The following is a 24736-nucleotide window of genomic DNA, read 5'->3' as shown; positions in this document are numbered from 1 at the left end:
GCTCCTTTATTTAATTCTGTGTTTAAGTCTTTGTGTCAAATTCCTAGAATACATTGAATGCTGCAGATAACATCATATTATCTGTAATATAATACAGATAATATGTTAGGTTATTTGGCAGTGATAGGAATATGTTTTAAATCCACTATGTGGCACTGTGTTCAATCGTCAAACTCAAAATAAAAGCAAACAAATTATGTTACACACTTTTACTGTTGTACAAGAAAACCTTTTTTACTCTGTTATCACCTCATATTTTATAAGACCCATGACCCGCATAGCACATGAACCTACATCTAAACAAAACAGCGTCTGCACAATGGAGAAAGAAAGGTGGACAGAGCGAATGCTCTCCATTGGACTGAATATAAACGTAGCAGTTAAGAATCAACAATTAGCTTGCATTCAGTCCAGATGAGAGTCATGACTAACGCTGAAGTAATCTATATAGCAGCAGCCATCTGACCTTGTCTTAATGTTGAAAACAGAGTTTGTATGTTGAAAGTAATAGAGTCGTGTCACAAAGCTTTTCATTTGCTAACAAATTAGCCTATAGCATCTTTATTTCTGTGGAACCACAACCTGCAGTTATCCAAGACTTATGCAAGGATTCTGCTTCAGACTCTTGTCCTATACGTCAAATTAAAAAAATCCTGTATTTGTGGCTATAGCAACTGGAGGCCATCACAGTTCTTAGTAAAGTAGGTTTAGCCTAACTTCTAACAGATTCTTTATATGTTGAAGATATTTTCATCAAAATCCAACCAAAAATCTCACCTAAAGGGACCAGACGAACCAAAATGTTTAGAGACTGGGAAAAATGAAAAGTGGTAGGAAAAATACATTTAATGGAGCTACAGATGAAGCTTTGTGTTGATTTGAAGGTGGATTGTAATGAGTAATATGTCTGCATTCACTTTGATGAATTTGTGTAAAACACCATTATCCTCTCTACTGACAGCAGTGCTGATCTGAAAACAAGAATACTGTAGAACTGGACATTTACTAGCCATGCTCCCAAATGACTTAACCATTTCTTTCATTTACCATGGATAATTTTTTTTTTACATTGTGAGACATTTATCCTTGACATGTGACTGAAAGAAATAAAAAGAAAAGTATAATTTCCTGCTGGAAACACCAAACATATGTTATCAGAAACTAAGATATTTACCAAACATCAACCTTAAGTAGCAATATTTTGGTTTAGATGTGAAAATGTCTCTTTCAACATACCATATACCATAATATACCATAATTCACAAATTTTTAGTCTTCTGATAGTCCTCAGTTTTCTTCAAAGTGTCCTCATATTTGATCTGTGCTTGCAGGTACAATGTGGATTCTAGAAGCTGTAACATATCCAAACACGTGAGTACAGCATGTGAAACTAGCCTAAAGTCAAAAGACATGGGAAGTGATCTTATTATTCATAGAATTATGTTCTGTTAAAGTTTGTTTGCAGTGAATAAGACCGGATAGGGATTCATTATGAATTTAATTTCAATTTATTATGTCACTGATATGCCCCTTGACCCTTTCTTTGTGTGTTTACCTATTTCTCTTTTCTCCTTCCAAAATGACTCTCTTTGTGGAGCAGAAGGTGAGCACATTTGCCTTTACATTTTTGACGTCATGACTCATTGCACTTTGTTCATTTCCATTTTCATTTGTCATCATGTAATTTTGTGACGTGAGTCATTTACTGTGGTTTATATTGAATTTTCTCCCATTTTTTTCATTTTACCCGTCTAATCGTGGACAAACGCAGACACCCGGAACGCTTCTCCTGTTGTGTTGCACCACATTTTGTCTGTCTGCATTTTCTCAGTGGCTCAGGTAAAAGCAACTTTCAGAACTGCACTTCAAAGTGGCTTTTGTGGTTTCTAGACTTGTGTACTACGGCACATCATGCGCGTCGGGTCATTCACAGAGGCCGCTGGGACTCACACCTACAGCAGACCTCGAGCCTACACAACGCAAATATCAGCGCTCAGCTCTTGATGCTGTGCGGTGTTTTATTACACCACATCGACTCTACTTGTTATGTTGCCATACTCTTTTTTTATTTTTTCAACTGTGGCAAGATTGTAAACATAAAAATCTCCTCCTCACTGACCCTTTCTGTCCTGTTTTGATGACATTTACTAAAACTTCCAACAGGCAGCTAAATTCTGCAGCTTGACATCGTTGGGTTAATGCACGCATGTCTGCGTATGTGGAGAAATTAAACTGTAAAGTTAATGTTCAATTTAAAATTGCCCTTCACTAACGATGAGATTGAACTTTAATGGCATTAATATCTCCGTAACAATCCCCATCAATTTTACACTTGTTCATAATTGCTACTGAGCTTTTTATCTCTAGAATATCTCCATGGTGTCAAAGGGGTGATTCTCAACGTCCTTACAATGTGTCAACAATGGTCATCACTTATTCATTATTGTAGATGTGGGGGGGGGAAAAGATGAGTATATGTCTGCCAAAACACTCAGAAATATTTAGATTCATCTCATAAAGGGTTTAGAAAGAACAAGGGAATTTTGTCTGAGCTTGAAAAATCAAAAATTTACTAGAAAATCTTTTTGGGATCACTTTTAAAAAATTCGATTTGAAACTCAAATTTGCACGTTCCACTCTGTGCGAGTTTATGTTGATCTATGATTTGAAGTCTCAGTAATTAAGTAAAGGAAGTTGTAGTTGCAATGTGACAAAATGTGAAAAATGGGAGATGTATGCTTGCTTTTGCAGATGAAGGTACCATCTTTCTGCTGATGTACACAAGTAAGTTTTCTTTTTAATACTTTTTCCTCATGCCCAGGACTTTTTGGGCCAAACGTTCTGCACACTTGGAGAGATAATCGGCTCAACAGGAGGACGGCTGGAAAGGACCCTGTCGTAAGTCCCATGTGGAAAACCTTTTTTTATTTTTTTTCTGCTTGGGTGTTTTGTTCATTTATTTTGAATACAAATTATGTGAACATGGAATTGTTCAGTCACTCAAACTTTAATGAATCCCTCATTTGTCTTTGTTCCATATCTATGTTGGTTACCAAAACACTTCACTAGAAGCTTGTATTTTTTTTATGCTTGAACCAAATTAAACCGTTTCATCTGTTGATATATTGGACTATTATGCTGTACTTTTCTCTGGCCTTCTATGATGTGTTATTTTTGTGATACACCAAAATATATTTTTTGACAAAGATTAACAAAAATTAATAAATGGTGGAACCTTAATATTTTTTTTTCATTCTGGATATAAATGTGAACAGATTGCACTTTCTACTCTTCAGATGGCATTTTGCATTGTCCAGAAACAAAAGTCAGAGTCCAGAGCATCTGAATTCATTTTGTCTCTTCATATGAAGACGAGGCTTACCTTTACCAACCATGGAGGTTGGCTTGCAGAATTCCTCAATTAGAATGTGAAGCAGTATATTATTCACAGGTCATAAATCAGTAGCTGTTGCTGTTTTGCACAAATTATTAAAAATGATGTGGTTTCATATTTGACTTTGGTGACTCCTTAAAAGTCGCCAAAAGACTTTACTGAACTGTCTTGAAATTCCAATTTTTCATAAAATGCCCTCATCAAGAAATGAAAAAAAGGTAATTTTGTTAAATACTATTTTAAATGAATGAAAGCAGTCAGAGAGATTGTTCTTTATGAAATAGCAGTGACAATATGCCTGCTTTGAGTTTGGTTAAAATATTTTCCAGTTATCAGTACGGTCGTTTTATCTAACCGGGATTTTATTTTGTCTCACATTTATTCTAATACCATTAAAATTAATCATAGCTTTCTCTTCAATAGACGGTTTAATTAGTAAATCCATTTTGATTTTTACCTGAGTTACATGTTCTTCCCCAGTTGGTGACTTTCTTTCTGACTCTGGTGGTTTTTGCATTCGATAGTCTGGTGGACTGGGTAAAATTGTGGACCAAAATTGCAACATTTGTCACATTTTTATGCAACAGATGTCTCATACTGTCACAAAATAGTGGCAGTTTTAACAAAGATCCATCTTTCTATAAGTTACTGCAGCTTTAATGCTCTGAAGAAATAAAAAGGAGCAAAAGCATGACAGTCCAATGTTTATAGTTTGATCATTTGATGTACAGCAAAAACTTTGTTCCGGTTGTTTAATCTTTGATTGGGAAACCTTAATTATTTGTATGACATTCTCGAATGACATATTCTAAGAGGACAAGGAGTGCTTTATTGGATTAGAAATTTTGGCCCTCCAATATTAAGGTGGGATTTGGAAAGCTACAAGCTGACATTTTCTCAGAACAAAGGTCTCATCACATAAAAAAAGTTCACCGCATACTCGTTATCACCAGGAAGATCTTGTTATAAGTTTTGTTTAAAGTCCCCAGTCTGTTGTAATGAAAAGCTCCAGAGTTTTAGCCACAGATTTCCTTAGGACACCATTCATTTTGGAATATTAAAAAACAACAACAGCATACAGTGCAGACAAATCACTCATGTTTTAGTTTCCGTATAATATTTATTAATTTCTTGCCACACTGTAGCCAATGGTGGCAAATCACATTTATTTATTTGATGTGATTTGCCAAAAACAAAGTAGTGAAAACAAAACATTTTCTGAGAAATATCTAAAAACTGTGAAGTGTTTCATTCATGAACATTAGAGAGTAAACTGTATTAGAAAGATAAAGGACCACAGCAGGCAACAAAGAAAGTTGTGGAGAAGTTTCTAGCAGTCTGGTTATTAAACAGAATCCCAAGATTCAGAAATCTCACAGAGTCTCAGAGCAATGTTCATCCAGCACAACTGCAAACCTACCTAGACCCGTAACATGCACTCAGAGGAGGGAGGGGAAGCTCTGTCTTCTTTAGGCTACATGTAGAGAAGCAATTTTCAGCATCAATGCTTAAATGCTCATTTTGTTTCAGACATCATATAAAGGACGGATCACTCTAAATCGGCATGGAAACCCTGGAACTATACTTAGCCTCATAGAAGGAAGTCAGTGTTAGAGTTTCTGCTCAGGCAGGCAGGTGACCAGAGTTTTGCCGCCACTCTCCGCAGCGTGGAGACAGCCTCTGCCACTGGCTCAGACTCAGACTCTAATGTTACCTACATAATGTTAAAACAAGGGGATAGTAAGCCATACTTAAAGTTATTCTCTTGGATTTTTAGCAAAGTCAAAAGAGTGCAGAAAAACAACATCATTGTTTTTAACTCCTCCTTCTGTTCGCTGACTGGTCCAGTTGAATTTCAGCTGGACAAATCCCAGATGAGAGATGGGAATCGAGTGGAAGGCAAAGACCAGGCTAACTGGGACTGGGAAGTTGATCATAACTGGTAAAAGATGGATGGCAATACTGGGAGGCTGCAAAAGAGTTGAGACTAGGAAAGTGGTTCACCCTCTAGGACTAAAAGCCCAAACATGCAACCAGGGCAACAATGGAATGCTTTAGAGCAAAACATATTCACATGCTAGAATGGCCTACTCAAAGTTTAGCTCTCAGTCCACATGAGTAGAATCTTTGAAAAATATCCTGAGAAATTTCAAAAATGTAACAAAGACTTTCAACCGAGTCCGACTGAACTTGAGCTATTTTGCAGACAAGAATGGAGAAAAATTTCAATCTGATAAAAAAGCAAGCTGCTCTGCTCTGTGTGGCTCTTTTTTGTTCTTAGTGAATCCTCCTCTCACTGAGGTTCACTCACTGCTAAGCATTAGAATTTAATTACATTCTCATTTGCGTTGACATCGATGCTAGCAGTGCCGTCTCCATCCCCTCCGGTTGTCACACAGCTTCGCAGATCAATGTGGGTAGATACAGTGAGATTCAGCTCCTCGCCATCATCTCAACACACAAACACGCAGTTCCACACCGAGCTGCTCTCACCAACATCAGACTTACACTGCATTGCTTTACATTCATTTTCCTTTTAGTTTCAGACCATGACTGCTTTGTTACACTTCACAAAAACATTTCTAAAGTAAGGAGACACAGCATGAGCATGTTGGAATGTCGGAGTCTTGTGTGTGTGATAAAAAATAAAGAGTTGCAGAGATCTAACACAAAGACAAAAAAAATATCTCCATGGCATTGGCTTTTCTGTTCACAGCAGTAAGTAGCTTCTTGCCGCTTTATTGCTTGTTAGGTCTTCAAAGTCCAAAAGAAGCGGGTATGCACAAACCTCCTTTGATGTGACAGAGTGGTGTTTCAAAAGAAGATAAGTTGGTGGGTAATGTTTAAAACCGACGATGCACTTCTAAGTACATCGATAAAAATGCTCAAAAGGTTTAAAAATAACAAAGAGGATATGTTGGTGTAACTTCTCAGTTGTCCGCCAAAATCTTAAGAGATTGAAATGACCGATTTGGAGATCTTGTCATTTTAATTTCTTCAATTTGCTTGTTACGTTCTGGTAGTGGGTTGGAAGTTTCAGGCCGGTGGTATCATGGTCACATGAGGCCCAATCATTCCTGTGACTTATTTTTGTGGTTTCCACTTGTCAGATCTTTCTCAATGAGGGCAGATCTGGTTCTGACGCCATCAAGGGACACATTCCCATAATATTGTAATTTATGTCCAACCAACAAAAAGTTCTTATCTCCGTACCGAATGGACAAATAACCTTAGGATAAGGAGGCAATTACTTGTTCCACATAGGGTCAGTTTGGTTTAGGTAGCTTCTTTCCCTTTAATGAAAGATTTATTTAATGATCCTAAACATATAACTCTTACAAAACAGTCCATGAGAAGATATTGGTTAGGGGGGCAAAGACATTCCCACAGAAACAGGCTTAACAGTTTGTTACTTGATAGCCTGTGCAAGAAAGGAACTAAAACAAGAGAAATAACAGGCTGGAAATAAAATAAAAAAAAGAGGAAACAATAAGAGACCAGCAGAGCCCAATCACTATTCTTGCCATATGGTCAGAATCTCTGAAGGCTGCCTACAGGGAATAGACAGCTGTCAGCTTCTCCACATACATCAGACGCAGCAGAAGCCCACAGGGAGGGAAGTAAGGGGATGATGGGAGATGAAGGCAAACGGGGGAGAGGCAGGGGGACAGAGAGGGGACGTCTCTGGGTGACGGACAGCATGATCAGTCAGGAAGGAAGTAGAGTGAGGAGAAATACCTTAGCTAAAGGAATAGTTGGCGGAGGACAAACTTCACGAGACAGGTTCGTATCAGCTGCCTCGGCTGAAAGGAGCGGAGAAACCAATTAGACACACATACAAAAAGCAATATTTATTAAAAAAAAAAAATTCAAATGTGCAGTCATTATTAGATATTTCTCTCTCTGTGCCGTCACTGATCACTGGGACATAATTTCTCCAGCTTCCTCTCATCGGTGGGTGTTCGTTTTTTTTTTTATAGGTCAACAGTTTTAGAAACGGGCGAACTGAGCACTCCTTCTCCCCACTTTACCTGTGTGTTGCCATGGTAACCCAAGGAGGCTATCAGCAGAGGCGGCAAAAGTGGAACAGTGATCTGAAATATACACCCATTAGTGAAAAATATATATGTATATTAATAACAATAAAGAAATAAACGTGGGGCCGAGCCAACCTGGAGGTATTTTTGAAACCGGTGTTTGTCTAGAGAGAAACCCCGCGACCTCGGGTACACCAAATACACCCACACAATCAATGTGTGTCCATGTTTAGGAAGTACAGCAATGCCCAACATGAGCTGTAACTTTGAATATACCAATTATTACCTCTTACAGATGAGTAATGGACAAAAAAAAAAAAAAAAACAGACAAATCAATCATTCCTTAATGCAATCAGGGATTAAAAAATGAGGGCCATCCATTAACAGTCCCGCCCACTGCCAGGTTTCCACACCTAGATTGATGGTGGGGATTCTCAAAGCATTGCCTGATGACAAGAAGTTGTGTTTTTCTGGGTTTCTGCTGCAAGACAGAGATTTAGACATTGGCACCGGGTGTCGGAGGCCAAGGTGTGTGATTGGGGGCAGTTAGCAGGACGCCCTCTGCTCATGAGCGTGAGCCACAGACAAAGGCCAGCGGGTAAAAATAGAACGAAAACAACCGTAATGAATGAAAAGACTGTCAGCCAGACAGAATAACACATTTTCTGCTCTGTGAGCGGTCGCAAAAAACACCGGGCAGACGGAAGCAACTGTTTTGCTGCCATGACTGATAAGCCGCCAGCAGAGTTGCCTGATGTTCTGATGAAAGGCAATAGATTTTTCAGATTGATGCAACAGTTTGGTTTATTCAAAAAGTCTGCTATCTCACCACAGTGCCTTGGAAAAGTTTTTATTTTTTAATTGTGTTATGTAAGAAGTAGAAACTTCAACGTATTTCATGGTGATTTCCTGGGATAGACCAATAGAGAACTCATGTTGTGATTAGGATGGAAAATGATGCTTGTTGAAATATTCTTAACTGCTGTGCAAATTGAAGCTGACATTTTTGGCCATTTGTGTTTGGCTGAGCTTGAGGTAAATTACATACTGGGTGGAGAGCCTATGTGCATATCAAGTCTTGCCACCTGATTCTACGTTGAAGTTCTGAACTGTGTCCTTTAGTGTAGCTGTTGAATATTTAGCTGGCCACTATTACAGCATTTGCATGCCTTAGAAAAAGCATTTTGTTGTAGTGACTATGTTACCCAAATGGAAGGTGAATATCCATCTGAATCTCAAGTCTTCAATAACCTCTAACTGCTTTTCCAGGTGCTAAGTACCATATAATACAACAATCAAGTAAGTTCATATTAAAAACAAGTTAAAATAAATTTGACTTTGCAAAGCTGAATCTGACCCCTTGAAATTTGCCTCTGTCTCTTTAAGAACCTCCTACCTATTCTGACAAAGTACATCATCACAACAGCACTGCTTCATGTCGACCATTGATGCTGTTTGGAACCATTCATGAGTGTTGTAGTTCCTATGATGAGCTGAGGAGACACGCGGTTCCACTAGGCGGTTACTAATTGCTGTTGCTAGTTTTGAATTAGCTGTGTGGGGGAGGTGCTCTGTGGAGCTCAGCTGAAGATTGCAGCTCTGAGGCGGACATATGGGTAAATAAGCAGTGCTTTGTATGAGCAGATGTTAAGTCAGCCTTGATTGGCTGCCACAGGAGATTCAAATGCCACCCTGGTGTCTTTCTGTATGGTGTTAGCATGTTTTCCCTTATGGATTCTTGCTGTGTACTCTCAAAATGTGTTTGTGTATGATAGATTCTGTTTCTTGGTGGGTTGGTGTAACCTAAATCTCACCCAATGACCACTACAGATACGCACCAACTCCTCCGTGTTCCTGCATGGGGATGTTGGTATAGTCATTAGATGGATTGTATTGTATTAAATAAGTTTGAATTAAAAAAAAAAGTAAACAAAGCATTGGGCAGTTTTAAGTTTTTGCATTTATACAAACAAAATGTAATCCTACGCATCATTTCTGCTCCACATCACAACTGTGTTCCATCGTAGCTGGTTTGTCACATAAAATCCCAAATAAGACAAAATTTGTGCTTGGAACATGACAATGTATGAGATTATTTAAAGGGTATTAATCTTTTTCCAATTCACTGTGTATTGTACGCCATGCCAGGAAATCAATTGAACGTTGTCGGTTTTAATGAAATATCTTTTTCATGCTTTGTTTTTTAGTATCTGTAAGATACGAGCTTTGTAAATCAATGCAAGCTGATGTTTCTTGCAGTTTAATTAACCCACTAACCTCTACAGGGATGGCAGTGCTGATCTGTCAGTTGGTTAGAGTTGGTTTAATAATTCCTGAGTGAATTGCGCCTGCTTGAGCCTTTCATGATAATGAAAACCTGAACCCCTTTCATCTTTTGATCCTTATTATGAAACTGCATTGGCTTTCTCATTGATGCGATGTAAAGCATAAACTAAGATACAAAACCAGCATTCTTTGTTCGTAATATTTGTCTAAAGATCACTAAATATGAGAGAAAGTTGTGGTCATAATGTTTCATGCTTTAATTGTGGGTATTAATGGGCTTTTGCCTGGTGAGCAAGAAGATCTTGTTTCCTGGCAAAGTGCAATCCAGTTATAAACAGCATTAGTCTAACCTATTATTATGAGCAACTGCTAAAAGGCCAGTTGTCTTCAATTATTTTCTGTCATGCAGTGTCGGCTTTGTTGTCTTTTGATCATAGTTGTAGATAAGCTCATGATCCACGTGCAAGATAACTGTCATGAGAACATGGGAAGATTTAAATCATGGTTAAATAAACCTTTATAAGTAATGTATAGATCTGGAACTTAGACTTAGACTTAGACTTAGACTTGACTTTATTGATCCCTTGGGAAGACTCCCTCAGGAAATTATAGTTACCAGCAGCTCACAGGCAAAAAATGTGGCACACAGTAAGCATACACTAAAGAATACAAAAAAATACAAATTAAATACAAAACAAAGAATATAAATACAACACAAAAGGAAATTATAGCAATTTGGTGGATAGATTGACCAGTGATATGGTATTGCACTGTATGGTTTGGCCTGATAAGTATGGAGTTCACATTTGTAGAAAAACTACTCCTTCTTCCCTCTGTCCTGTGTCACCTCCGACCCCCCAGTGAGGAGTTGTACAGTCTGAAGGCGTGGGGGACAAAGGAGTTCTTGAATCTATTGGTCCGGCACTTGGGAAGCAGCAGTCTGTCACTGAACAGGCTCCTCTGGCTGCTGATGACGGCATGTAGAGGGTGGCTGCTATCGTCCATGATGTCCAGCAGTTTGTTCAGTGTCCTCGCCTCTGCCACCGTCACCAGAGAGTCCAACTTCATGCCGACCACAGAGCCGGCACGCCTGATCAGTTTGTCCAGTCTGGACGTGTCCTTCTTGGATGTGCTGCCTCCCCAGCACACCACGGTGTAGAAGAGGACACTGGCGATCACTGACTGGTAGAACATCCACAGCAGTTTGCTGCAGATGTTAAAGGACCGCAGTCTCCTCAGGAAGTACATCCTGCTCTGCACCTTCCCGTACAGGTGGCTGGTGTGTTTTGACCAATCCAGTTTACTGTCCAGCCACAGCCTGAGGTACTTGTAGGAGCCCACGACCTCAACCTCCGTTCCCTCTAGTACGACTGGTCTCGGCTTTGGTCTGGACCTCCCAAAGTCTATAACCAGCTCCTTCGTCTTAGCGGTGTTGAGTTCCAGGTGGTTTGTGTGGCACCAGAGAGCAAAGTCCCTCACCAGACAGCGATATTCCTCCTCTCCGTCGTCCTTGATACATCCGACTATGGCTGTGTCATCTGCATACTTCTGTATGTGACACAGCTCCGAGTTGTAGTGGAAGTCAGAGGAGTACAGGGTGAAGAGAAGAGGGGCCAGCACTGTGCCCTGAGGGGCTCCTGTGCTGCTGACCACAGTGTCAGACACGGTGTCCTTTAGCCTGACATACTGCGGCCTGTTGGTGAGGTAACTATGGATCCAGGTGACCAGGTGCTGGTCCACTCCATGCTGTTTAGTTTGTCCTGGAGCAGAAGGGGCTGGATTGTATTAAAGGCACTGGAGAAGTCCAAGAAAAGGATCCTCACTGTGCCACTGCCCTTATCCAGGTGGGAGTGGGCCCGGTGCAGTAGGTAGAGGATGGCATCCTCCACACCAACATGTGCCTGGTAGGCGAATTGCAGGAGGTCCTGAGCATGTTCCACCTGAGGTCTGAGGAGGCCGAGGAAGAGCCGCTCCAACGTCTTCATCAGGTGTGAAGTGAGTGCCACGGGCCGAAAGTCATTCAGCTCGCTGGGCCTGTTCTTCTTGGGCACTGGGACGATGCAGGATGTCTTCCAGAGGGTGGGCACTTCCCTTAGCTGCAGGCTGAGGTTGAAGATCCGCTGTAGTGGCTCTCCCAGTTCAGCAGCGCAGGTCTTCAGCAGCCTTGGACACACCTGGTCCGGCTCTGCTGCTTTCCTGGGCTTGAGCTTCCTCAGCTGTTTCTCTGACCTGGTCTGTGGTGATGTGGGGTCGAGGTTGTGCTGAGGTGTGTGGGGGGGTTGTCAGTGTTTTGTTGTCTGTGGGGAGGTGTGTGGTAAGGAGCAGAGGTGGCTGCAGTGAGAGGGGGTTGGGGGGGCACAGACTGGTTGAACCTGTTGAAGAAGTTGTTCAGTTCGTTTGCCCTCTCCATTGTTTCCCTCAACGACTCTGGTCTTTGTGTTGAGGCCAGTGATGGTCCTCACACCTTCCCAGACCTCCCTCATGTTGTTCTCTCTCAGCTTCTGCTCCACCTTTCTCCTGTAGCTGTCTTTTGCTTCCCTCACACACTGCTTCACCTCCTGCTGTGCTGCCTTCATGGCCTCCCTGTCTCCTCTCCTGAAGGCAACCTTCTTCTTGTTGAGGACAGTTTTGACTTCCTGCGTTACCCAAGGCTTGTCATTAGGGTAACAGCGGACAGTCTTAGCAGGGGATACCACATCTGCGCAGAAGTTCAGATAGTCCGTCAGGCAGTGTGTCAGTCCCTCTATGTCCTCGCCATGCCAATGACAGATGACTCATGAGTTGAGATATATGAATTTGAAAGCAGGAGATGAGAGATGAGGCTATGAAGCACTAAAATCCATCAGGAGGAATGAGGGGAGTTGGGGAGGTTGGTCTGTGTGGGGGCTTGTAGTAGCCAGAGGTGAATGAACTTGGAGCAGTTTGAGTGGAGAGGACAGAGAAAAGGTTGACTTTAGGAGCGATGGAGGTTTGGAACAGGTTGAACGGGGAGAATGTTGGTCGGCAGACATGTTGTACAGATGATGAAGTTTGGTGAAACCTGGACAAGACCAAGAAGGAGATTCCCTTATGAACATAGCCTGGTTTTGTCTTTGTTTACCACCCTTAATTTGAAGTTAAAGAGCATTTCTTTTTGTCTGGTGGGAGTATCCATGACTTTGTCCAGCTGACTAAACATAACATTACCATGCAAAATGCAAGTTCACATCAGTTCAAATTTGCTATCCAACAAATATGCCACTCAAGACAATAGATTGCAATATGAATATTGCAATGGCAATATAATTGTTATGTATTGTGCATCTCTCTTTCCTTTTGCAAGATTATTCATTCAGCACTGTTCTTTAAGCATCTGCTGTGAACATATTGTTATTTGCTGAACTTGTCTTCAGACTTGATTGAGCCTCAGTTTTTTTCCAATGTTGTCTATTTTAAGTTATTACTAGATTTGCTGAACTCCGGTGAGAAAGTCGGGGTAAATTTAAGATTTGAGAAAATGAAACTCTGTGAAATCTGTCTCCTGATATTGTGGCACACCCGTGAACACATTTCCATGTCACCATCTGTCCCCTGCGGTCCTCGTCTTCCCGTACGGTCACCTGCCATCTGGCCCTGTAGTTCACAACTCATCTGGCCAGCTCTACCATGACAAACACACAGACAAGACTCTTCTTTTCTGCTGCTTTTCTGTTGGAACATGCTAAAAGTGTGAACATTTTTGTTACCCTGTTATGAATGTTGTTATTATTACAGCTGGGCTTGTCGAGCTTCAAGTTTAACAAGTACTATCCTCAGGGAGGATTTGTGTATGTTGTTGTGAGTATTGAGAAAACAGTGGAATAACTGAGTTTTATATTTCTATCAATTTCAAAACTCCATTAAATCTACTGAACAGATTTTTATATATTTCAACTGACAGATATTAGCTACTCCTAAGACACATGGTCTTTTAGACCCCACATTTTTTTTACTCTGAGCGCAGTACGGAAGAACCGCACTGACCCTGTGTACGCTTTTACAAGGGTTTCTTTGTGTGGTTTTGGAAATTGAGGGTGGGTTAATCAAGGATTTGTTTGTGTATTTGGCTAATTTCTTTTGCTGCAGCAGCCATAAGCAGTGACAAAAGTTATCCATCACCAGAAGCACTTGTTGAAACAGCAAAGGATTCTTAGTTTAAAGAAGAATATCTTGTATTAGAGAAACCAAACATTTATCTGTCATTGTTCACTGATTTTTAAATTCCCGTTGGCTAGTGGTGGGCATATTTCTACTAATATGCTAATAGCTATTTTTTTGTTTAGCAGCTCAACACTTTTGGTACCTTTGAAAACGTTTAGTTCCCCTAAATTAATAGGCATGGCTGTTTTGTATAAACTTTTAGTTGAAAAAAGTTCAAGGTCTGTGTTGAGGTTTTGGTTATCGAGTGTCAGAAGTTGTACCAGTAGTTCAGTTTTTAAATCTATGCTGTTATTTTGAGGTGGGTGAAGACTATCTATTTCTGTTTCCTCTTCTCACTCTGTTTCTTTTTTTAAAACTTTACTGTGAAAGTAGCAGGTATACAACAAACAGACAAATGTGATATACAGAAGGAAACAAAACTTACACAAACAAACAAGCAAATGAGTTAATTAAACAAATATATGCAGAAATTCACATAATTGAATTTATTGCTTTAGCATTAGCTTTCGCTAAATACCATGTTGGTATATGTGGCATTTTAACGTTAGCAGAAGTTACTAATATTCAAAATTTGTGCTTTAGGGTTAGCACAGCTAACGTCTTAACTAGCAGTGGCCGCCACTGCTGTTGACATTTTATTCTTTTGTGATATTTTCTATATACTCAATTCTCAGCTTGTCATTTTATAATATATATCAGCCCAGAACAGTTTGCTTTTGTGAGGAGAAACAAAAAATGTGGTGTGCATTTCAATCAAACCTTGTTTAGTCTGGAACCACTATGAAAATGCAGTACAGGTCTTTTAAAGATACCTACAAAACTTTCTGATTTTTGTCTTGGTCTGTTGTCACAAAATTGTAATAAAATAAATTTAAATCTGTAGTTGTAACATGACAAAATGTGAAAATCTTCAGCTAAATTAATTCCAAAATCAATTTAACTAGTTATGAGACATTTTTTCTTTATTCAGACAGTTAAAGTTTTGTCCGTATCGGTTTTCTGTAGTACTTCCAAAATGTGAAAATGACACCCACATGCTGTACCTGAAGCTGTTTTCTGCAGCAGAGATCTGTTCAGCACCCTCTGAAACAGAGGTAAAGGGGACTGAGTAAATGTTTTAAACACAGACAATTTCCGCTTTGGAAACCATAATTGGCCTTGAACTCACTCAACAGCCAAAAATGGGATGCAAAAAATCCTCCAGCGAAGAGCCTGCTGCACCCATCAGCTTCAACCTTCAGCAGACAGACACGCAGAAGTGCAGCTACTTTTCTGGATTTGTCGCTTTATGGTGCTTCTATTTGTACAAAATGTAACCGTACTGGAAAAATGACTGAAATAAAGAGCTGCACACTTGATGGAAGTAATGTCGTAGAAGCAGCGGCGTTCTAAAATGTCTGGTGTCCTTCCGGGTTAGAGGATAAACATTTAAACACTGGTGGATTAAAATGATCAGAAAAGTCTGTGGCTTGTGCTTCAGCTCATGAATATACATGTTAGGCCTTTTTTTGTGTTTTTGCTTGGTCAGTTGTCAGAACTTCTGTGGACTGAACTTCCTTATCTTTGCTGAATGTTTTTGTCTTGTGATTGGAGTCAAGAAAAGCTGTGAACTTGTGACGGGCAATATGGACTGCATTCATTGTCATAACTAATGAAGCTTCAGGTGCAGCATAATTTGTGCAACACGTTCAACTGGCGCGTGTATGTGTGCACTACTAAGAAAGATAACGGCTGTTCTCGAAACATCAACCTGGGAAGGGTCATGAGGTCTTTACCAAACAATTGAAACTCCATTCTATAGTAATAATGACTATTAGAGTGGAAAACATTTAAATAGTTGATCATCTTCTGAAGTGTGGACAACCAGGGAAATGTAAAAATAATCTTCACTTTAAAGGGGCACTATAATGTAACATTGACAGTTTTGAGCTTTATGTCTTCCCAATAGCTTTATGTTATTCTGTCATCAAAAAAACCTGAATTGTTGCCTTTATTCTTTCATGCATGTTTGAGGAATCCTTGAATCTCCCACTCATAGCGGCACCTTAATGCTTTCTTTCACAAAGCTCCTTCTCTTTGTTTCTTTCTAATGAACTTATTTGTCACATACGGCTACAAAACATCCACAAATAAACAAGCATCTCATTTTGCTTGAGATCTTTGCTGAGAGAGAGCCTTACAGACGTTGTAAGCTAATGCAAAGGCATTGGGATGTAGTGGACAAAAGTCCAAAATGCTGGACTGTACAGTGGTTCATGGAGCCGCAGAATGTTCCCTGAAGTCATTGTCAGTTATAATATCAGGAAAAGGAACATTAATTATTGGTAAACACATCACTTTTATTATTTATAAGTAAAACCAATATCATTTGTGTTATTGACAAGTTATTGCATTTGTATTTAATGAGTGTGTAACTATGTTAGAAAATTGTTAATTAACCGCTCTGGAATATGTTTGTTTTTTATTGAATCATTTATAAAATGATAAACCTACACATTGGTTAAAAGCCAAGGTGGAATGTCTGAGTAAAATACTGTTGGACAAAAATCTATTGTGACTATTCTGGGGTGATGCTACGAATCCAAACAGTACCATATGAGTTAGTGATATCAGTGATATCAAAATACTTGTAATGGCACTGCAAAGGAATCCATCATGTTAGCTAGTCTTTTATTAAACATCTAATGTATTCTTGATTACACTATTAGCATCCAATGTCAGCTTTGATTTGTTTCCTCTTGTTGTTTACAGCATATGGAATATCTCATATTAACCTTATTTATGTGAAAAAACATTTTCATCTTCTTCTAAAACATAGTTATGTAAAATCAACTTTTTTAAGCTTTACATTGTGTTATATTGTTTTTCCCTCATCAAACCAAATATATCATAAACTTGTCAATATGAGAGAAACAGGCCAAGGTCAAGCAGGAGAACAGCTATGTCATTATTATTCTGCACTTATGAAGCCATGAGGGCTCAGATGGATACTCCAGAGTCCAGGCAGGGTGTGTGTGCATGTGCGTGTGTGTGTGTGTATCCGGTGGGCTGGCTTGCGGGTGTGCAGCTGGAAACACTGAGCAGGTAAATTCATAAATAATTCTCTCACTGTTGCTGCCTGGTACAGCTGGGAGTCAGCGTGAGTGAGAGAATCCATCGATTTGAAAAGTGCGTCATGCAAGGCTAAGGATTTAGGAGGCGATGCGTGAATAGCTAACACAACACTCTCCCTCTTCCTCTGTAACCTTAAGTCAGTTCTCCTCTGCATGGGCTTTCATCTCCTATCATCATGTAATCTTGATTCTCAATAATAAAAAACAGTCAAGTTGATCTGTTATCTTTTGATGTTGGTGTGATTGTGCAGTTGCTTTGTATGTTAAATCAAAATGTGGTGGGAAAAGAAATGCCTTTGAACATTTATGAAAAATTCAAAGTTTCTCCTGAAATACTCAAACTATTCCTAGAGGAAATCTCTCATGTTTTTGTGACAAACTGTGACAGGAAATTCCTATTTTTATGAAAAATGTTAATTCCTTCTTTGAAATGAGATCAGCTTTTAATCTTAATATCTTAACATCATTACACATCACTTAATTTCGGAACTTGTTTTCCTTTCTTTCAATGTACAGATTACTCATCTGTTACCAACACCTGCTGAAAATGCCATGCCAATAATCTCTTTAGAAATATGTTGACTATGAAAAAAATTGTGATGTCTTCAAATTTTATTTTACCTGCCATAATTAATCTATCTGAGAAATTACAGCAGAAATTGAGATTTTCTGAAAGAAACAACAATGCATTTTGAGCCTACAGTAAAAATTAAAATTAACTTCCACTTAATATTTTATACTCAAAAATATTGAGCAGGTTGGTCAGACACATCTCTTTAATATACTTTATGAATTGCATAACTATAACTAGAGCAAATGGAGTTAGCATCAATAATTTTAGCTAGTACATTAGCTAAAATGTACTAGCTAGACACTAGTCCAAAAAGCACACAAAAATTCAGAATATAACCAGAAATAAGATTCAATTTTAAAAGGTGTTTCATTGATATATACATAAACAGAAGTTATATATATTTTTGATACCGGTCAGTATTTCTAAGTCAAGAAACTTGTTTTTGTAAGAAAATATATCTTGTTACACTGATGTCAGTGTACCAGTGATGCAGAAAACTATTTCAAGCTAAAAATCAACAAGCATCCATCATTGAAAGACATTGATCACCACTGTACATCATCCTTATTTCTCAGAGTGATGCCAAACATTGAAATTGGATCTACTCTCAGAAACCTCTCATTTTTGTAACATAAATAGTCTCTTGTTTCGAGATCAAACCTGTTTTTCTCAAGATAAACTGTTATCCTGAAGGAAGTCATTACTCATTGAAAAGCAATCTGAAGTACATCTAATGATGTAAACCAGTCAATAGTTGCACTGCGAGCCATAGGACTCCATGTACACATAGGGTCTGCAGGGGTCAAAAGGCCCGCGATCAGTCTATATATTTTTATAATCGTTGATTTTATAAAATACCGGTGGATTCAACTCTTTCCAAAAACAAAGTCGACTTTTGATGCTGTGAGTCCTCTGGTAGAGCCAGCTGTGTGTTCTCCACGGAGGCTCGTGTCTACAAATAACCACTTTGCTATGTAAACTGCCATGATGAGCTAAGTGTTTCTATTACAGTTTTACAAAAATACACCAATTATGATACAGCTGAAAAACCACCCCATCCTAAGGCCAAAACCTTTTCGCAAAAAAAGCTGCACCGAAATTGGCTTGTTTTCATAAAAGATATGGAACATTTATGAACAAAAATGTTTTTTTTAAATTTGTTAAAACTTTCACTATGTTCTGATGGTTTGGTATGAGACAGATAATCTGTGAAAAAACAAACACAATTCCTCTGAATTTTCCCAGTGCTAATTGCAAAAAATACCCCAAAACTGTCCAAAACAACCAATCACAGTCAGGAGGAGGGTCTTAGCGCTGTTAATCAAGTTCGTGTTCATGTGTAACAAAAACCCTCTGTAGGCCACAGCTTCTACCTGTCAGGTTAGCCTGTCATAAATGTTAAAGCTTGTTATGATAGCCTCCGATGATGGCTCCCAACATGAGATGAATGGATCAGGTCCAGTTTCTCTCTGTGGTTTGCTAGATCTTTGGATTTCAAGTTAACATAATAAAAATGAAGGATAGCCTATGAAGTGGTTGCAAAAGCCCTTTAATTTTCTCCTCAAAGTGGAACGTTTTAATCAGACATTGTCTTTCGGACCAGCTGTGCTTCCTTACAGCGGCTGGCCGACAGACAACTTGCTCATTTTGGCGAGAGCCTGAAACAGTCACCCAGCACAAATTGCTGTGAAGGCAAGTCAGAGTTGAAAATATCTCATAGGGTTATCTTTTTCTCCCTTTTTTTTCCCCCCTTTTTCTGTCTTCATTCAACCTGCATTTATCTCTCCTTCTCCAACTCTTTAAAAAAAAAAAGGTAATGAAGCAGCACTCAGGCTTGGCCCCTTTGTGCCCTGGTGTCTTTGAAATTATCCTCTCATTTCGCCTCCCTGGCTCTCCGGCTGCTGCTGCGCCTCCCGTTCATTCTTAAGGCGTGCGCCGTTTCTGTTTTCGTAGATGGTGTTGTGTTTTTGTGCAGTGCTCTTTGACAGATCACTCCCCTTGTACATTCACTGCATTCCTTTTGATCTCGAAGCTTCACATTCAGTGTCATTTTAAATAAGACCAAAACAGAAACACACACACAAAAAAAGGCAAAGAAACAATCGCAATCTTTGAACACTTGCTAGAAACTAAACATATACTTTGTTATGCAAAGAACGCATGCATGTTTGCACACACCTGAGCGAACACATTTCTAGTTTTTCATGACTCATTCTGCTCAGGAAACAAATGCAAAATACCGTCCACCGCCATGAATATGCTGCACTTATGCAAAGATTACTTATTTGCATTTTTTGAAATATCACATTTACACTTATTCATCAGATAACCTATTTTCCTGCCATGATGTTGCTTTATTTAATCAGAAGCACATGTTTGGGATTAATGTCCTGATGAGGCTCAACAGAAAATTTAATCTAGTTGAATTTCTAAAATATTTCTTGTATTTGCCATTTTATGACACCGAAATCCCCTGGTGAGTGGGGGCCCACAGTGTAGATATTCTTTGTGTTTTTATGGTGGTGCAACTCGATTACATTTTTAATAAGAATAATTCACTTTATTAAATCTCTTTGTCATAAACAACAAAAATATTTGTTTTTAATGTTATTCCTCTTTCAAATGTATTACAATGCTATTCTGTCCAATAAGCATTCATGATCATTCATGAAACTTTTTTAGAATTGTGGACCGTGGATGTTAGCGTGCTAATGTTCTGCTGCTACATGTTTAGCATTGAAATAATTTTTTAGGCTAACGTTTTTTAGCACAACTTGAACACAAGTTTTTTGTTGTACCAGAAACTCAGCAAAATGAAAGCTTCAGCCGGAATCTTTGCTTTGGCGTGTATAAGTACAATTATTTGTGTTTAAAAATTTTAACCCGATAAAATCTATGTAATCATTTATTCAAAATGAAACTTCTGAATTCCCAGCCCTGATTTCTTTTAATATAAAAATGTAGGAAAATCCACATCCAAAAAATTCTCAGGGTATTTGAATGGGCTAATATTCCAATAAGCCATTGTGGGGATACCAAAAGTATTTATCCCAGTTCATGCAGTTAGGAAGCAATTTTGCATGTATAGACAGTAATAAAAGACATCTTAAATTATTTCGTCATTTTTTTTTTGTATTGACAAAGATAAATTATTTTCCTAACCCAAAAAAATGCCCAAATTTAATGTCAGTGACAAAAACGATCTTAACAAAGTGTGTATATTTTTGGTTTCAAATATGTATTTTTGTGCTGCATGGCGTTGGGTTTGCCGTCTCATTTTCACTTGTAGTCCATTTTTAGAATTAGCTCGCCCATTAGACAGTAAGTGTGAGTCCCTCTGTGAATTTTTTCTGGGAAACAAGTAACTGCATGCCGGGCTGTCTGCTGGCACAATAACAGCTTTTAGCTATGAATGACATCTGCTTTCCATTCTTATTATTCACGCCTCGATACAGTTACTGCATCTCTCTGTCTCCTTCTCTTTATGATCTCAGTGGGATACCAGGGAAGAAGTGTGGAGTCATAATCTTGGCAGCGGAGGAGCTCAGTAACTGCAGGGTCAGTACACACACATGCGCGCACATGCATTCATCAACATACCCAAATCCAGACTGAATATTCGAAATTTTCATTGCAATATTTATGAAGTTGCTGTAGCAGTTTGCCTTTGTCTGTGTACACACGCAGCAACAAATCCTAGTCCATACAAACATGGCTAGAAAATTGTATTACAGAACTCCCCAGAGTTTATATCAGGGTTGTACACAGACAGACTCTAGGAATGGCCAATGCCATTTTTTTTCTCCAGACACAAAAAAAGAGTGCCCTTCTGAAATCTTTTTCTTGTTTTCTTTCTTTCTTTTTTTTTTTTTTTCCAGGGAAAGTGTGTATTGTGAGGGGCTCAATGTAGCATTTTCTGGATTTAAAAGCCCACTGTAACAGTGCCCCACAGGTTTGTAGCTTTATATGAATCTCACACTAACAATTCTGCATTTTCACAAGCTGCCCTTTTTTCCCCACTGGAGGACCTTCCTCCATGGCCCCAAAAATGTGTGTACACACACCACTTCCTCCTACCCCATCAAAGGTTAAACAAATCACATTCCATTAGCAAGAGTGCTCCACATTCCTCTAAACAGGTTTCAGATAAACTGTCAAGACGGTTTTCTGCCGCGAAGCAAAATTCCCCTCCAATTTCACGGTGCCCCCGAACGCCCCCCGACACACTTATGTATTAACTCCACAACCAGCCGATCAGATGCTTGGGAGAATTTCCGCGTGCACATGTGTGTGCTCATGAGATCATTATATAAACTGGCTTATCTTAGTTGTGTTTACCTTTGCTACTCCGGGAGATTTTTGCTCCCTAACAAGATCCAATTGCTGTCAGTGGCAAGCTTAGGGTTTTCCCAAGATGCTCTCCCTCAGGAGAAATCAACTAAAAGGTCTAATTATTTATCTGTCTATCTTTAATTCCTTCCTTCCTGCCTGCCTCGGTTGTCCCAGGCATCTCTGCATAGAAGCAGGAAAAACACAGCTCCTCATTAACAGCCATAGCCACTCATGCATATGTATGAGGCGATCCCTCTCTGCCTCCTTCACTATATTGCAGACATGGCCTAATAAGATTTATTTCCCTCCCTACTAAATTGTGTAATTCTTATGCAAAAATTACTTAACTATTCATAGAGATCCTTCTTAATGTTTTGGTTCATATTTAAATCAACATGGATTACTTTTTTTTTTTTTCTGCCAATCATTTCCAAACCTATTCTGCCAAAGTCTTGCACCAAGTTTCTGCACTAGTAGACAAAAAAAATGTCTCCCTTTGGAAACGAGGTTGCCCCGTTCGAACAGAACTTGCATCAGAACCATTATGTTGAAAACCCACTTGTCTTCTCCGTCAGGATATCGCTACGATGCAGTTGTGTGCCAACAAGCTGGATAAGAAAGACTTTTTCGGAAAGTCTGACCCTTTCCTGGTGTTTTACCGCAGTAATGAGGATGGAACGTGAGTATGACTCGTCAGGGTGGCTGGACGGGCCTCTTTTACGTTTACAGTTTGAAAAATGGAATTGAATAATCATTATAGTTGTCATTCCATTACAAATGTGCGCCCAAAATTGTACCACTATTCTTTTATTGAAAAACATGTTTCTTCTGAAGCTGTTGAGTTTCCATTAAGCACATTTATTTTCACAATGCCAAATTGCGCAATTAAATGGTCAATGGAACGCTGCTACTGACAGAAAGAGTTATGTTCCAAGTTAACTAGCCAGGACGGGATGGTTCAGAATGGACACAAACTTTTATGAATGTTGACCAACCAAAAGTAATTCAGTGACTCAGTTTGCAAGGAACAGGCTTGTAAGAGCAGCAGTGATTCCTGCTAAGGGTGGATCAACACATTATAAAGCAAATGTTGTGAACACTTATGTAAATTTAATTTCTTGGTCTTTTCTAATTCATAACTATTTTGCAAAAATCGCAAAACTTTTTCCACATTGTCAAACTGGGGTATTTATGCAGAATTTTGAGGAAAGAAATAAACTTAATAAAATTTAGAATAAAGCTGTAACATAACAAAATGTGACAAAATGAAGCACAGTGAATATTTTCCAGATGCACTATTCACTGCATTCCATGAGAATAAATAAGATCAAACCATTCTGTGTATGAAAATTCTTCATACAGCATGTAAAATCATTATTAATAAAAGTGATGTGCATGTACAAAGAAATGAGAATATATTAGTCCACAAAATGGAAATTCTGGGTAAGTGGCCTTAAAATTATTTGCATTATTTAAAATACAAAAAATATCCCCAAAAATGGGACTAACAAGAAAATAATCATTAACTACATATATAAATTTGTCTAAAACTTGCAAAAGAAATGACATTTTTAGCTAACATACACAATATTTAGCTCAAACCAAAATATTTCATTAGCAAGCTAAATACTTAGCTCTGAACTAAATATTTAGCTAACAAACTCAAGATTTTGCTTCAAACTAAATATTTAAAGTACCTCAGCCCTAAGTGCATGCAAATGTATGCAAAGTCATCAGCTGATATGTGGAGTTGAACTCCCCGAAAATAAATAAAATACAAAGTTACATCTTGGGAAACTCTTTATAAATTTCTGCTGGCCAGATTCATAAGTCGCCTCTTTATCATTGTTTGCAACTTGACGTTGTTTCCTTTCAGAACGTGTTGCCCATATTATTCCTCTTTACTGCATGTCTTAATTTATAAACTAATCAGTTAGTGTGCTTTATTTCACATGTATTGACACTGACAAATGGTGTAAATGTCATATCAATAGAAATAGTAAATTGATGTTTACTGAGAAATAAACTGAGGTGTTTAATACCAATCTTACAGGCTGTATAGCCACAGCTGTCCAACGTTGAAAAACCTCATTGAGTATTTTATGTTGAGTATCTCTAAATGCATCCAGTCAATCATGTTCAGTTCCGCATTATTAAGCTTCAACTCCAGGGATGACAGGATAAGGCTGCATAGAGAAACCTTTTCAGGCAATTATCCCAAAGTACCGCCATCACTAATAGGCAACGCTGATGGAAGCACTGAACCTCAGCAGTCACTGGTTCTGCGCAGTCCAGGCTTAAAAAATAACAGAGATGTGCTGGGAATGCACCGGGAGATTTTACATCCATTCAGTGACACCAATTACCACATTTACTGTTTGAACATAAATTAATTCGGCCGCCTGTGTCTTCTAACGCAGTTTTCACCATCAGTTTTTATTTTCTTCCACAGATGTGCCTTTTAGAGATGTTTGCAGCAATAAATATTCATCTGCAATTGTTCTGTTTCAAAAAAGTACTTATGCAGAAACATTCACAGTTGCCTTGAACCCTTTTGCCAAATTATAGAGAAAAATACAGGAGATGGAGTATTAGGGCCACTTCAGATGGGAAAAGAATAAAAGAGTATATTTCTAGCAGAAAATTATTAATTTATGAGATTTTCTACAAAAGAACAAGGACATTTCTGGGTTTTAATAGTCCAAAATTAGCTTTAAAAAAATAATTTATTCTAAGTTTGAAAAGTTATTTAAATTTCTACAATAAAAACTCGAAACGTTTTTAGACTAATCTTGGAAAATTTCTAGAAAAAACTTTGGA

General features: G+C 38.7%; 1 protein-coding gene across 1 annotated transcript in view; it reads left to right on the top strand.

The window, feature by feature from the left end:
- Positions 1-24736, top strand: part of LOC129371809 (copine-9-like) — a 77578-nt gene that overhangs the window by 25721 nt on the left and 27121 nt on the right. The window contains exons 5-9 of the mRNA XM_055048618.1: positions 1332-1371; positions 1601-1603; positions 2822-2898; positions 21079-21142; positions 22492-22595. Of these exons, the coding sequence (XP_054904593.1) occupies positions 1332-1371; positions 1601-1603; positions 2822-2898; positions 21079-21142; positions 22492-22595 (288 nt within the window). The remainder of the gene's footprint in view (positions 1-1331; positions 1372-1600; positions 1604-2821; positions 2899-21078; positions 21143-22491; positions 22596-24736) is intronic.

This window comes from Poeciliopsis prolifica, unplaced genomic scaffold, assembly GCF_027474105.1.
Source record: "Poeciliopsis prolifica strain line A6 unplaced genomic scaffold, Auburn_PproV2 SCAFFOLD027, whole genome shotgun sequence".
NCBI classification, from domain to species: Eukaryota; Metazoa; Chordata; class Actinopteri; order Cyprinodontiformes; family Poeciliidae; genus Poeciliopsis; species Poeciliopsis prolifica.
Note: the sequence above shows the minus strand (reverse complement) of the source record. Positions and strands in the feature narration are given on the sequence as shown.